Raw genomic sequence first — 14258 nt, forward strand, 5'->3', positions numbered from 1 at the left:
GCAAAACTTTTGCTGCAAGGGGGACAAACTCTATGAGACACTCCCTCCCATCACATTTCGTGCAAACTTAGCTTGGAAATGAAGGCTGCAGTCCACAACTTAGTGCCAGGAAGAAACAGTCACCATGGAATAATTGTAGATCCAACTATGCACTTTTGCATGGCTAGGAACAGTTGCAACTCTCTCACGTTGAAGGACATCGCCATTGACCATCTTTCTTTAAGGATGTAGGCAGGGGATTGCTCTATCACAACATCTATAGGGTGCAAGCTCCACCAACTTGAATAGCTTTGAAAGCGAACTAGACTGATTCATGCAGTATAGAGCTATCAATGTATAGACGATGCAATGCCTTGGCCTACAGACTTATGAGATCTATAGATAGAGTTATAAATCAATAGGTTTTCTAGATCTATAAGTCCGGGCATTGCATTTAGGATAAATTAAGATGACAGGTAGCAACCGAGCTTGGCTCCCATTGAAAGGTGGCACTGCTTCCTGCCCACCACTAACATCACCTGCAGATCTGACCAAGAGGGCAGTGAGTAGTGGCATGTGCAAGCTGAGTTGGCGAGGGACTTTTCTGAGCATCTGGGGCACTTTGTCCAGTGCCAAACCTGGCTGACTGCTGATGCTGTAAGTGTTCATCAGATTACATTGTTGGGCTGTTATTTTAAACACACACAATAAGAAGTAAGCCCCATTGAACACAGAGGACCTTAAGAGTAAAAATGTTTTGGGTTGTACTGTAAACACCTGGGCCTGTTTTGCCTGCAAGGTGTTTGCAAAAGCTAATTTTGCTTAAAGTGTGAGATAAATATCTCATTTCCCATTTTGTTCCCTCAGGTATCATTTTGGGGGTCGTCTTTCTCAACCTGAAACGCAAAAAGGAGTATGAGCTAAAGGCCCAGACAGCAAATGCTGTGAGCCCATCTGAATTGCGGAACTTGACGTAATTGTTTTACCAACAGGAACAATTCCATTGTTTTTTTAACTAGTTTTGTTGTTATTATCTGCTCCCATTAATAAATTCCGTATTTTCCACTAATCCGAAAATACAATTGTTACCTTTCTTCCCCTCTTCCTCTTTCATCCAGAAATACAGACCTATACTGAGGTTATCAGAGCCCTCCAAGTCATGTTGGTGCCAGAAGACTTAACTATGATGCAACAAGTGTGTTAAATGTTTAGTGTACATGTTTTTCATTATTTGAATATTAGCTGTAAATAGGAACAGGAGCATGGCACATAGGGAATGGAGAATGTTCGTGGATGCTCCCCTCAGGATAATTACAGCTTGGGTGTGTGTGTGTATTTTTCATGTGGCTGTGGCTTGGAAAAGAGTTAAATCCACTACCTGTGAACTACAGTCCCAAAATTGCATGCACATACACAAGAGTATGTTAAATGGCTACCAGGCTAGTGCTTAAATACAAGGCTGTGTGATAGGAAGGTTTAAGTCTAAGAAATCTCGTCTCAGTATAGGAAGAACTACATGCCCTAGGAGCCTACATTTATGCTTCTGAGTCTTTTTTTAAAAAAATATTGTGTAATTTTAGCTATTTTCTATATTTAGCATAGTTACAAGCTTTTTGCCAAGGACAATATTATAACATAACAGACCCACTGATGGAATCATCTGAGAATGTGTCCCATGACTCTGCGTCTTAAAACCTTGTAAGGTTCCTTTATTAAGCACAAAGTCAACACAGGATCTTTGTTCCAATTCCCCTGCAATTCACATCTTTTGAGCTTTTAGGTATGACTTCTAGAACTAAAACTATGCACAAATTAACCTGCTACTAATTAGTCTTCATCATAAATCTGAAGTAAATATATACAGGCGCTTTCGCATCGAACTTTGTAAGACGGCGGAACGCATAGTTGTAGCTAAAATGGGGGGGGGGGGTTGATGAGTGTATTTGGTTTAGTAAAGTACAGTACATCTCTGCTATTCATAGAATGTGGAATGTTGACCATAAAAGTGACCTATTAATAATCATGCCACCCTTACGCAGATGGAACAAGTTGGGCAGAGATGTATGCACTTTGCCCTGAAATAAAACAAACATAGAAACTTTGCACCAAAATGGAAGAATTGGGATGGACCAGATAAGTAAGTCACACATGCAAAAGTGACATGGACCAGAAACAGATTGATTTGTTCATTCATTCTTTATGACCCAGTACAGAATTCAGGTTTTGGGGAAATCTCTCGCTCGCTCTCTTATAAAAAATATATTTCTAGTCCTTTTATTGGGAGAGAAATCTGGACCTGAGGCTCATATGCTGGATGAAATACCTGGGAAGGAGCATTTGAGAGAAGGCAGCTCTCCAGCTGTTAAGAACATTAATGGCAAGAACAAACAACTTAAGACGGGCCTGAGGTTTTTTTTTTAAAAAGGTTCTTAATCAATATAATGGACTGTAAATGTCCAATTTTCCTCTGAAGCAGGGCAGAAATACCGTATTTTTCGCCCCATAGGACACACCGGCCCATAGGACGCACCTAGTTTTTTGGGGGGGAAATAAAGAAAAAAAAATTTTCTTTCCCCCCCAGGCGCTTGTGGGGCCGGCAGTGGGGAGAAGCGCTCTTCTCCCCGCCGCCAGCCTTCAGACCAGGTCAGGGGACAGAGCTTGTCCCCGGAGCTTGCGGGGCTGGCGGCAGGGAGAAGCATGGATCTCCCTGCTGTCAGCCTCCAAACCACATCGGGAGACAGCGGGATGGCAGCGTTCCGCCTCCCCGCTGTCCCCCGAGCTTGTGGGGCTGGCGCTGGGGCTCTCCTGAGGCCTGGAGAGCGAGAGGGGTCGGTGCGCACCGACCCCTCTTGCTCTCCAGGCTTCAGCGAAAGCCTGCATTCGCCCCATAGGACGCACACACATTTCCCCTTCATTTTTGGAGGGGAAAAAGTGCGCCCTATAGGGCGAAAAATACGGTAACTGGTATTTGTTCCCCCAGCTGAAGAACCTGACAACAGAAATACCTGCATTATTTGACAGTATCTTCTTTACAATACAAAGTATCATTTCGAGTATTTGGCAGATACGACGTACAAAACTGTCACTTTTGGTTTCTCTAAGATTTTGTTTTTTTCAAATTCAATTTGCACATTTCTGCAACAGTTTGTTTGTTGTAGTAGTTGTTTCCTCAGACACACTCTATGCAATTCCGCCCAGTACAATACATTTTTGTATGCTATCGTCACAAATGTGCACATTCGTGCCCACTTTCCCCTAACATATGCATTTTTGTACACATTGTTTGGCTGGAGGCTGTGTCTCAAAATTTAGGGAAGTGTGAACTTAGACTGGTAGCTGTGCTTCGGTTCACATCATGTTTCAGTAAATGCAAACTTTCTTCCCCATCCCCATCGGTGAACATGTGATGAAAATATATAATTGTTATTGTTTTGTAATATGTTATGGGACATATACATACAAGGTCTTCATCTTTCATCTGTCTTCCTGGAACTGTAGAACCGTGGAGTGGATTCTGCCACTTGGACTCTAATTTCTTCACTTTGGATATCCTCAAAAGCTTTTCTTCTGTTTCCATGTTGTTGTTTTCTCATGTAAATCAATAAAATGTGTTTTATAACAATATGCTTGCTATTGGTTAACATAGTCTTCTTTATTTGTGGCAGCTTGCTGCCCAGTCTGCTCTAGAGCAGTGCTACTTAAAAGTGGTGGCCCATGGACAGATCAGTGGTGCTGATCTGTGAGCCATTGGCTGCTGGTCCGCAACAACTCCAGCACAGCCCAGGTTGGGTGGGATGCTTCAAGGCCTAAATATGGTACCAGTCCCTGGCACTTGGAGAAAAGAAATGCCTGTCCACCACATTGCAGGAGGGGAGAGTGCTTCTGTGCTCGAATCCTGCTTGCTGGATTCCCACAGGCATCTGATTGTCCACTGTGAGAACAGGATGCTGCTGGAATAGATGGGCCACTGACCTGGTCCAACAGGGTTTTTCCTATGTACTTACATCAGATAGTTGGAGAAGTACTGCTCTAGAGGACTGTACTTCCGTTCTTGCAATTTTCTCTACTAATTCATTTGAAAGCTCCTTTCTATTTAGCAACCCATTCACGGTCTATGACAATGCATCTCTCGGCTAGCTTTTAAACCATTCAGAAGGTGTTGGTTGTTTTCACGGTCACAGACGGAGCTTAACAAAATTATCTGCTTTCTGTCCTGTACTCATTGCCAGATCCGTCTTACCGTCTAGCCTGATATCTTTTGTTTCCCACAGCTGTCATTATTGTTTCACGTCAGCAATTATGAGCAGCACCAGAAAATCCTCAAACCACCCCCTAAATAAACCCCATAGTTCTTTCCAAGTGCCTGAAAGTCCCTTATTCATATAAATATTATCAAAGAATTGCAGACTCCAAAGGAGACACAAAAGAATGTTGTCTCAGAGAGAATTAAAACAAGGGAGAAAATTAAAGTTAGGAAATTTAAATCCTAGTTGGAAAGCTACAAGACTGGGGCTATTCACTTTTATTTAAGAGTTGAGATTTGCCCATTAAACAGATGGGCTTACTTCTGAGTAAACATGATAGGTTATCCCATTTCAGAATGGGTTGTACCTTGTGAACAAGTTATAGCAATCCTTGTCACTGAGATTACCTGATCCTCAAATGATTATTATCAGCTTATGGTAACATGGAGTTGGGCTTCCAGTGTTGTGGAATGCTCTCCCTGCTGAAATATGACAAGTCCCATCAGTACTGGCATTCTGCTGGCTCTTGAAGATATGCCTGTTTAGACCGTGGGATAAATCAGCCTCATATAACCAACATGCTTAAGTCTAATTAATGCATGAAAGGGTTAAGACCATAGAGTAAGCTGTCCTGCCAGGCTTAGCTAGGTCACTCCTCACCTTGGGAGGAAGGGTTATCAAACTTATTGTTCTCTCAATTCCACCATATGAACCCTACCAGTAAGGAGGTCTGAGCTGGATGCTCTAAGCTTAGACCACGTGGCTTAAGCAAACCATTTTTGTGTTTGTACACAAATAATTTAAAAACATTTACCATTTTGGAACTTAAGTTATACTGCCTGTCTTTTCTTGCTGCTGTATGGAAAAGCACATGAAACCAAACCATTCTTAACCTACCAAATGTGTATTCCCTTTCTATGCAGAGAGAAGTGGGGAATTTTGGAAGCAACTCAGAAAGGAATATTTTATAAGTCTAAGAGCTACCACACTTTATTTTACTGCATGTTTTGTGATTTGGGGCTCTCTCACCAAAGAGTACTTGCTCTAAACCTAGATTTAGGCACACAGAGAATACTCCTTTTATTTTACCATATCTATTTTTCTTTTAATCTGTTTGATTAAATTGTTTTACTGTGCATTTTAATTATGTATGGCTGTATTTCTATAATTGACTTTATACTTGTAAACTGCTTCAAAGTCAACTTGGCAAGGATGGAATATATAAATTAAACAACAGCAATATTGCTGGCTCAAGGAGAATCCCCAGACATTCCCTTAGAATTCTTCCCTGCAGAAAGTGATGTGGTTGGACTAGAATAACCCACTTTCTGTTCTTGTGTAGGAACAGTCTGCCAGGGATGAGGCAGATAATAAGTAACCAAACAATTAAACCCCTGTGTTGCAAACAATTATCAGTAATATCCAAGGCAACACGATGACCAAGGACAACAATGTGATGTCAATATAAACTCTTTATATAATCTATACAGAACATTGAACAGTATGAAATATATGAAATATGTACTCTCTGCAAAACCAAATAAACAGAAATCTTATAAATCTCTGAAAATCATTGCTTCTTTCAGAGACTTGCATAGTCTACAAAGACTTTCAGAGACTTATAAGACTTATGTTTATTTGGTTCTATGTTTTCAAGAGAATCCATCAAGAGTGCATATTTTGTGATTTTCAGAGATTTATAAGATTTTTGTTTATTTGGTTTTGCAGAGAGTCTGCAACTGGAGTCACAGGAAAAAAGCAGAGTCAAGAATACCTTGCTTAAGCCACGGTCCCAACCCTAATAGGAAGCCTTTAAACATAGCTCTTTCTGCCCAGGTGAGGGTCAGGGGAAGGATCAGTGGCTAGCCTTGGTGGCAGGACCAGTCCACAAACCGAGAGAATTTCACTCTTAAGAAGATGCGCCAAGCTGCGGTTCTAATCAATCATCTCTCAAGGCACACAAATATCGAAGTTCCTGGTTTCATCCCTAGCAACTCCTGATGTACTCTCTGTCTCTCCTTTCCTGTTCAGGCAGCCTACAGAAAGTCTTCGAAACAGTAATGAAGCCTAAGCCCAGCTTCCTTGAAATCTGTGAGGAAGCCATAACCTCAAGAAGAAGGAGCTTCTGTTCTGTGCTCATAAGCCCTAAGAAGGAACGGTCCTCTATATTACAGAGCTACAATTCTAAGTCTTCCCCTGAAGATGCCACATTGTTGGGGGTTTTTTTATAATAATTTTTTATTCATTTTCCAAACATTTTTATACAATCAACTCATATTAACTCTCACATTCATCAATTTTTGACTTCCCTCAGTTTCTCTGCCAATCTTTCATTAAAATTTCTATTGTTAACGCATTTCTGAACTTATTATTGCCTTTAACCGTTCCTCTTCCTTTCTCCTACTTTCTTTTTTACAATATTTCTTAATTGAAGATGCCACATTGTTTAACCTGTTCAGTGTTTTAATTTCATAAAGCAGGTGAATCCTGAGACCCATCCACCCACAACCATTACCATGGTCTCTAACTGGATGGATAAAAGCACCTTGAAACATTTTTCAAAATGCTGACTGGTTCCTATTAACAGGGAATTGACTAGTATTCTATTGATAACCTGTCAGTGTGTTTGGGGTTAATATTTATGGTGTGACACTGAGATGTGCAAACCAAACTGCAAAACGTGAATAAAGCCTTCATGGAGAGAGGTATAAGGAGGAATTAAGGACGTTCATGGCCCCATCTTCTCTGTCATTCCACCCTCAGATAAGAAGGATTGCTTTGTTTATACATCTAGCTCCATTTTTGAAACTAAAGTTTGGCTAAAGCTGTAAACTCCAAAGGAAACAGGAGACTGTTGCTTTTTCAAAATCTCTTCTAATGTAAACGCTTCTGCTTGCAAAAATCTGATGAAATGTTGCTTTTTAAAACAAACTGTCAAATGCTTGGCAAATGCTGCAAGGACATTTAAATACAGCTAGCATCCTTAGCAATTTGCTGGTGGGGAGGAATCCCTGACGCATTCAGTATTTAGGGCTGGGTTCGCACATAAGAAAAGTCCCGCTAGATCTCACAGTTGGGAGAAGACATTGCTTTCCCCCAAAGAATTCTGGGAGCTGTAGTTTGTTAAGGATGCTGGGAGTTCTTAGGCGGTCCTTATTCCCTTCCCAGGGGCCACAATTCTCAGAGTGGCTTAATCATCAAGCCCTCTTCATATGGAACTCTGAAAAGTGTGGCTCTGTGATCATTCTCATCCCTGGAAAAGATCTCAGACCTGAGAGCTTAGACTATCATCAGCAGTCAGAGTAGCAGACTAGAGGAGGGGTCACCAACCTAAGGCCAGGGGGCCGGATCCGGCCCAATCACCTTCTCAGTCCGGCCTGCGGACGGTCCGGGAATCAGCATGTTTTTACATGAGTAGAAGGTGTCCTTTTATTTAAAATGCATCTCTGGGTTATTTGTGGGGCATAGGAATTTGTTCACCCCCCCAAAAAAAATATAGTCTGGCCCCCCACAAGGTCTGAGGGATGATGGACTGGCCCACGGCTGAAAAAGGTTGCTGACCCCTGGACTAGAGGGACCAGGAGTTTGCTGCAACATAAGGCTGTTGCACATATTAAACAGCCATGTTTCAGATGTGGTCTGTTGCACTATTCTACAAGCTGACATCATGGGCAAAGGACCAATCCTGCCCAGCTGGTTAGGGCAATATGAGCTTACAAGTTTTGGCATCAAAAAACATTTTGAACAGCTTCATGCTTCTATCTTTACATCTGTTTTTCTCTTGCTTTTGGATGTCACTCTTGGAACATCAAAGGGAGCCTCACAAGAGCCAATGAGAAATCGTTTGAATGCTAATTTAATATATTCTGTTTCTGGCTGGATTTACTTAAGGAAATGAACACAGGACTTATAAAACAGGAAGAGTTTTGAATTGGATGATGCACAGCAGTGATTCATTTGTGCTCCCTGAAATGTAAAAGAAACCTTCTGGACTTCATAATCATTATTGCTGGTGAATACCAACGCAAAATGATGAAGGGCATTTTCACTGACCCCCCCTCCCCCTTTCCCGAATGAAACTTTTATTATAACAGCACACATATTCGCAAGGGATATATCTTTGCCAGCTTTCTGTCTTCCTGGCAACTGAAAATTCACTCTCCGGAGTTGCAGCAGCAATGGACACAGAGCAAAATGTGCTGTGCCAGTCAAAAGGATACATACCACATGATGTGTGGCAGTGAAACATGACCAGACTTAAGAACAAAATTAGATTCCTGCTGGATCAAGCCAGTGGCCCATTTGGTCCATCATCCTGCTCTCACAGTGGCCAACCAGAGGCCTGCGGGAAGCTTCGAAGCTTAACAGCACTCTCCCCAATTGTGAATCACAGCAAGTGGTATTCAGAAGCATACTTCCCCTGACCGTATAGATGGGACATAACTATCATAGCCAGTAAGGTAAAGGTAAAGGGACCCCTGACCATTAGGTTCAGTCGTGACCGACTCTGGGGTTGCGGCGCTCATCTCGCTTTATTGGCTGAGGGAGCCGGCGTACAGCTTCCAAGTCATGTGGCCAGCATGACTAAGCCACTTCTGGAGAACCAGAGCAGCGCACGGAAATGCCGTTTACCTTCCCGCCGGAGCGGTACCTATTTATCTACTTGCACTTTGATGTGCTTTCAAACTGCTAGGTTGGCAGGAGCTGGGACCGAGCAACGGGAGCTCACCCCGTCGCGGGGATTCGAACCACCGACCTTCTGATCGGCAAGTACTAGGCTCTGTGGTTTAACCCACAGCGCCACCAGAGTCCCAATCATAGCCAGTAGCCACCAGAAATGGCTCACCACGTGGGGTGCAGCTGCTATGCTAGCTTTCCAACAGGTCGGTCAGAGACCAATTTTTTATTTCTGTCTGAATCCAAGAATGTTGCTATGGGAGAAGCAAGACCATCTTGGGTAATGGATGGAGTATGCATGCACATTCAACTGCCTAATGGTGTCCGTGTCACCCAGGAGATTGCAACTGCAGAGATAAGAAGAGAGGAGTCATTCCATCCATCGTCCAGAGAGGTCACTTCCTGGTTCGCATGGAGAAGCCGTTTTCAACAGAGCCCAGCAACAGAAGCGCACAGGTGCAATAAGGCAGCATCGGGGGTTGAAATGTTGCACCCCTAACCATTTTGCGCTGGAGGCAACCACCCCTGTGGCCTCCCAATGCTACGCCACTGGGTTTTTTGTGGGGAAAGTATTGTGGCAAAAAAAAGTGGCTCGCAACAGCACCCACCAAAGAGTTTGAGCGAACTTCTGCATTGATAGTTGGCAACATGACTAACAGACAAAATGACTCCTCCCTTTAGGAGTTCCTGAGGAACCCTTGGTCAACTCAGAGCACAGCTTGAAAACTACTGCTCTCTCATACCACCTTTAAAGGAAAGAAAAAGGGACCCCTGACCGTTAGGTCCAGTCGTGACCGACTCTGGGGTTGCGGCGCTCATCTTGCTTTACTGGCCGAGGGAGCCGGTGTACAGCTTCCATGTCATGTCGCCAGCATGACTAAGCTGCTTCTGGCGAACCAGAACAGCACACGGAAACGCCGTTTACCTTCCCACCGGAGTGGTACCTACTTATCTACTTGCACTTTGACATGCTTTCGAACTGCTAGGTTGGCAGGAGCAGGGACTGAGCAACGGGAGCTCATGCCGTCGCGGGGATTCGAACCACCAACCTTCTGATCGGCAAGTCCTAGGCTCTGTGGTTTAACCCAAAGAGCCACCCACGTCCCTCTCATACCGCCTTTATCTCTCTCTAAATAATATACTGCCTTTCTCTGCCCTGCAGAAGAACGATGAATCAAGAAAATGTCTTTAAGCTACTTGACTCCTTTATTTAAACATTCCTCCACAGGAATTCCATAACCAGCAAACATTCTACCTGTACTCCTCATGGCTTCTGTCCTTAAGCAAAACCCCCATATTTTGGAGTTTTCCTACTGGTACAATTCCCAGTAACTGGTCTGAAGGAGGGTCATCAGGAATAAAACTAAGAGATCATTTTTGCTGGAAGTTTAGCTAGTTCGGAAACAACTACTGAAAAAGCAGACTTGAAAGTTGGAGGACATTTTTCTGCATATCATCTAAGAGGTTAGAACATGTCAATCTTTTTTGCTTTATAGAAAGTTGTGGTTTTGCAACTCCCCGTATTTTTGCATAGAGCTGACTAAAAATTTAATAAAAAGATCCTTAGATTATCAGTCATACAAATGCCTGCAGAATGTATATTCACGTCACAGCACATTTATTTTATTAATCCCCTTCCATTTATCATGATGGGGGAGGGGAACAAACATCACTAGCAAAATGTTAACAAAAATGTGACAAAGTGCTAGTTATATAAGAGGCAAAAATAATTTCCGAAACCCTACACAGAATGCTTTTCTTTCCAAATTATAATTTACAGTCTGAATGGATTATATATCACAAAGAGATAGTATAATCCAGAGCAGGTCTATTTCCCCCCCGCCGAATAAAAAGCTTTCAATTGTGGCTGAAAAGGTCATTGGTCTAGAATTGTTGTTCATACTCTGCAGAAATGTGCTGTTTCTCGTCTCTTACATAATCTCTGGAATACTTGAAAACATATTAAAATGATAGCTATTGTCTGCTTTTAAGCACAGCAGAAAGAAATAAGACTGGACCATTTCTGTTCTTAAAAGAAATCTTACTGGCAAAAAAAATAAAAATAAAATGTTGACTTGGAAAGTAACAACAACCCTAGTTTGTCCAAAATATAGTTTCCTATTGAACTGAGGTCCCATAGAATTCAATGGGGCAAGTTAGTAATGACACTCATGTCCCTTTGGTTTCAATGGGAACTAGGTTCAGCTAACTTCCTGTCTGGATCCAAGCCATATTCAATATATGAAATCATTTGCATATTTTTGTCATTACCAGATACAAGTTGTGTTAGACCAAACGCTGACATTTCAAATTAGCTTGAAGACAGTTGCTGGTATCTGTGAATGAAGACATATTTTTACATGTGTTAAAATGTCAGTGTTAGACAGGTGCCATCTCTGTTGTCTTTTTGGTGCCTCCTGAAGACAAGCCCAAGTTGAGATCTTTCCTAGTCTACATCAACACTGGAAATGTATTTAAGATGTTTTTATTGTTTCATTTGTTGTTTGCCACCCTGCGCTCTCTTGAGAGAAAGGGCAGGATATAAATGCTAGCATTATTATTAAGAATAAACCCAGACCATCAAACGTCTTCTGGGCATTCTGTCAGAAGAAGCCCTCAGAGATTGGGGTGGTATGTAGAGAGGAACTGATGTTTGAGGTACCACCTCATTCGTCCTCCCTCAAGTTTCCCCACATACTCTGGGACCACTCTGTAGGCCGACAAACAACACCTCAAACAGTATCTAGAAGGCAGCAGGAAGCCAGTGCAGTTACGGAGGCATTTGCATAATATTGTCCCCCTGACGTTCTGCCCTTTCAAAATGTTATATTGTACTGTTTGAACAGATGATATCCTCAGACTTTATATTCCAGTAAGAGGAAGTTTGCTTACCTCGTGGGTTTATTCATATTCTTCCCCCCTTGGGTCATACAAGATCATTCTCATTAGCATTGTTCTGATCTCAGATAATTCTGGGAATGATCCCAAGTTTTAGCTTGCTGACAAAATTTACCAGCTCCATTTAATATCCTAGAATGTGGGCATGCTGAGCACAAGTTCTGCTCACCAAAGATTTATATGTCAGACAAGGTAAGAGTCTTGCCAGGATGCTGTCAGGCAAAGTCCTTGAAAAAGATTTCCAAGTACCATGGGGGTGGGGTGCAAATCTGGGAAATACTTAACCACCATCTTTATTGTGAACATGTCAATATTGCCTTAAAGCAGAAGTGGGAAACCTCAGGTTGGGAGACCAAACAGGGTTCTTCAGACTGCTCTTTCCAGACCTTGGGACCATCGTGGGTGTGCTCCCTTTTCTCCAGGCCACAGCCCTCACTGGCCATGCTCCACACCCTCCTCAAGCACTTTTGCCTGGCTGGCATGTGTCCTTGAACTAACATGCCTTTTGCTTGTCTTGATGGAGGATGGAGAGATCTGCAAGTGTAAGGCATTTAACTTATACTTAGGGCTGCTTCTGAAGACTGTTCTTCAGCTGGTGCAAAATTTGGCAGCCCAGTTGCTCACCGGGCAAGACAGTTTGAGCATATTACACCGATCCTGGTCAGACTGCATTGGCTGCCAGTTAGTTTCCAATTAAAAGTACTGGCTTTGATCTATAAAGTTTTAAATACCTCTGGACTGCAAGTCTGCCTCTCTCCATATGAACCTACCTGGACCCTGAGAACATCCTCTGAGGCCCTTCTTCAGGTGCCTCCTCCACGAGAGATCTGGAGGGTGGCAACACGAGAACGGCCTTTTCTGCAGTGGCTCCCCATTTGTGGAATGCTCTCCTCAGGGAGGTTTGGCAGCTGCCTTCGTTATACACCTTTGGGTTCCAGGCAATAATGTTTGTCTTCAAGCAGACCTTTGACTGATTCACATCTGACGCCCTTTTAAAATGTGTTTTGGGGGGAATTATTGGTTTGTTGTTCTTATTTTTTACTATGCGTTTTGTGGTTTTTATATTGTAATTTTATGTTGTGAACCGTCATGAGGTCTGCGGATGAAGGGGACACACAATTTTAATAAATAATAATAATGGAAATAATAATGGAAAGAGGCCACAGAAACATAACCTTGCCTCACTTTGGCAGATCAGGCAACTGCTCAGATAAGCAGAGACATATCCCAGGTGATCAGTTGGTGGAAGGAAGCACAGTGGATTTCAGTGGAAGAATGGCAGTGGTGCTAAAGAGGGCAGGGATGCTCCTCAAGTGTTCCATGGTGCCATAGGCGGTGAGGGGTTGGTGTGTGAACCATTAGACTAGTCCTCTGGTCCTTAAGCTGGCCTGTTGCCTTCAGGTGGGGTGGAGGACACTTGTACATGGCCCCCCAGTGTATAAGTAAGGTTCAGCTTCCGGTCTGGCTGGCTTTTAAAGATGCACTGAAGAGAGGAGTCATTTTGCCCTTCAACAAAGGCCACATAATGTCTTGGGCTGGCTCCGAGTGTCTGTCACAGCTCATCCCCAGAGATTTCTGGATCTTACACAGAGGTGTGTGAATTGCTGGACTGACCTCATGTGAACAAATTCTGCACATTTATTCCATTTTTAGATCTATTTTTTAGCTCACAGGAGGGTTCACGTGCTACTCACAAAGCCATCATAAAAAAAAACAGCTTAATGACCAACATAATAAAGCATTCATCCCAAACCAACCAATGGAAAAAACAAACCAGACCAAAATAATTAAGAGTCAGCAGTAAAGTTTTCAGCCTGAATCTAGCAGCGGGCAATAAAAACGCAGGACATCATCTGTCCTCCTCCCATGCAATTAATAATGTTTTGTGGGATACATAAAAGGGGATTCCAGGGTAGATGCAGCAACATCCTGTCTCCATCTGTCACATGTGTTCTTGATATCATGCTGTCACCTTTAAGGACTATCTCAACAAAGTGGCTGGGGAACGCTTTGAGCTGCTTGCCTCAATGCACCCCAAGTACGGGTGTAATGTGAATCACATGAAAGAAGCCGCTCATCTTTCACTAATAGTGACTTCTTCCCCTGCCACTCTGGCAGCAGTGGCTCATGGGACAGTCTTGTGGAGGCATCTGCTGTTGAGCACCATTATACATATGGGTTGTGTGCCGATGTCCCAATGGAAGGGGGTCATTAGGTGCAGGGGCGGAGGAAGGAGGGTGCGGTGGGGGTGGGGTGCCCCGGGTGTCACCACTGAGGGGGGTGACAAAATGCTGGGCAGCAGTTACCATGGGGCCTGCAGCACGCCCGAGCCACGCATCTCTCCTGGGAGTGACGTGGTAGCTTGGGCGCCCGCAGGCTCTGCGCTGCCCCAAATGGTTCACCCGCCACCTCCCCCTCAGCTGTAGGGCGGCTGAGTGGGAGGAAGGAGGCAGACTCCTC

The 14258-nt window shown here is 43.3% G+C and overlaps 1 protein-coding gene across 1 annotated transcript in view; it reads left to right on the forward strand.

Moving 5' to 3' along the window:
• CDH17 (cadherin 17) overlaps positions 1 to 3603 on the forward strand; it is a 40925-nt gene extending 37322 nt beyond the window's left edge. Inside the window, exon 18 of the mRNA XM_081013352.1 lies at positions 847 to 3603. Coding sequence (XP_080869478.1) covers positions 847 to 956 — 110 coding nt within the window. The 3' untranslated portion in view covers positions 957 to 3603. The remainder of the gene's footprint in view (positions 1 to 846) is intronic.
• The last annotated feature ends 10655 nt before the right edge of the window (positions 3604 to 14258 follow it).

Source organism: Podarcis pityusensis, assembly GCF_964106645.2.
Source record: "Podarcis pityusensis genome assembly, chromosome: 7".
Taxonomy (NCBI): domain Eukaryota; kingdom Metazoa; phylum Chordata; class Lepidosauria; order Squamata; family Lacertidae; genus Podarcis; species Podarcis pityusensis.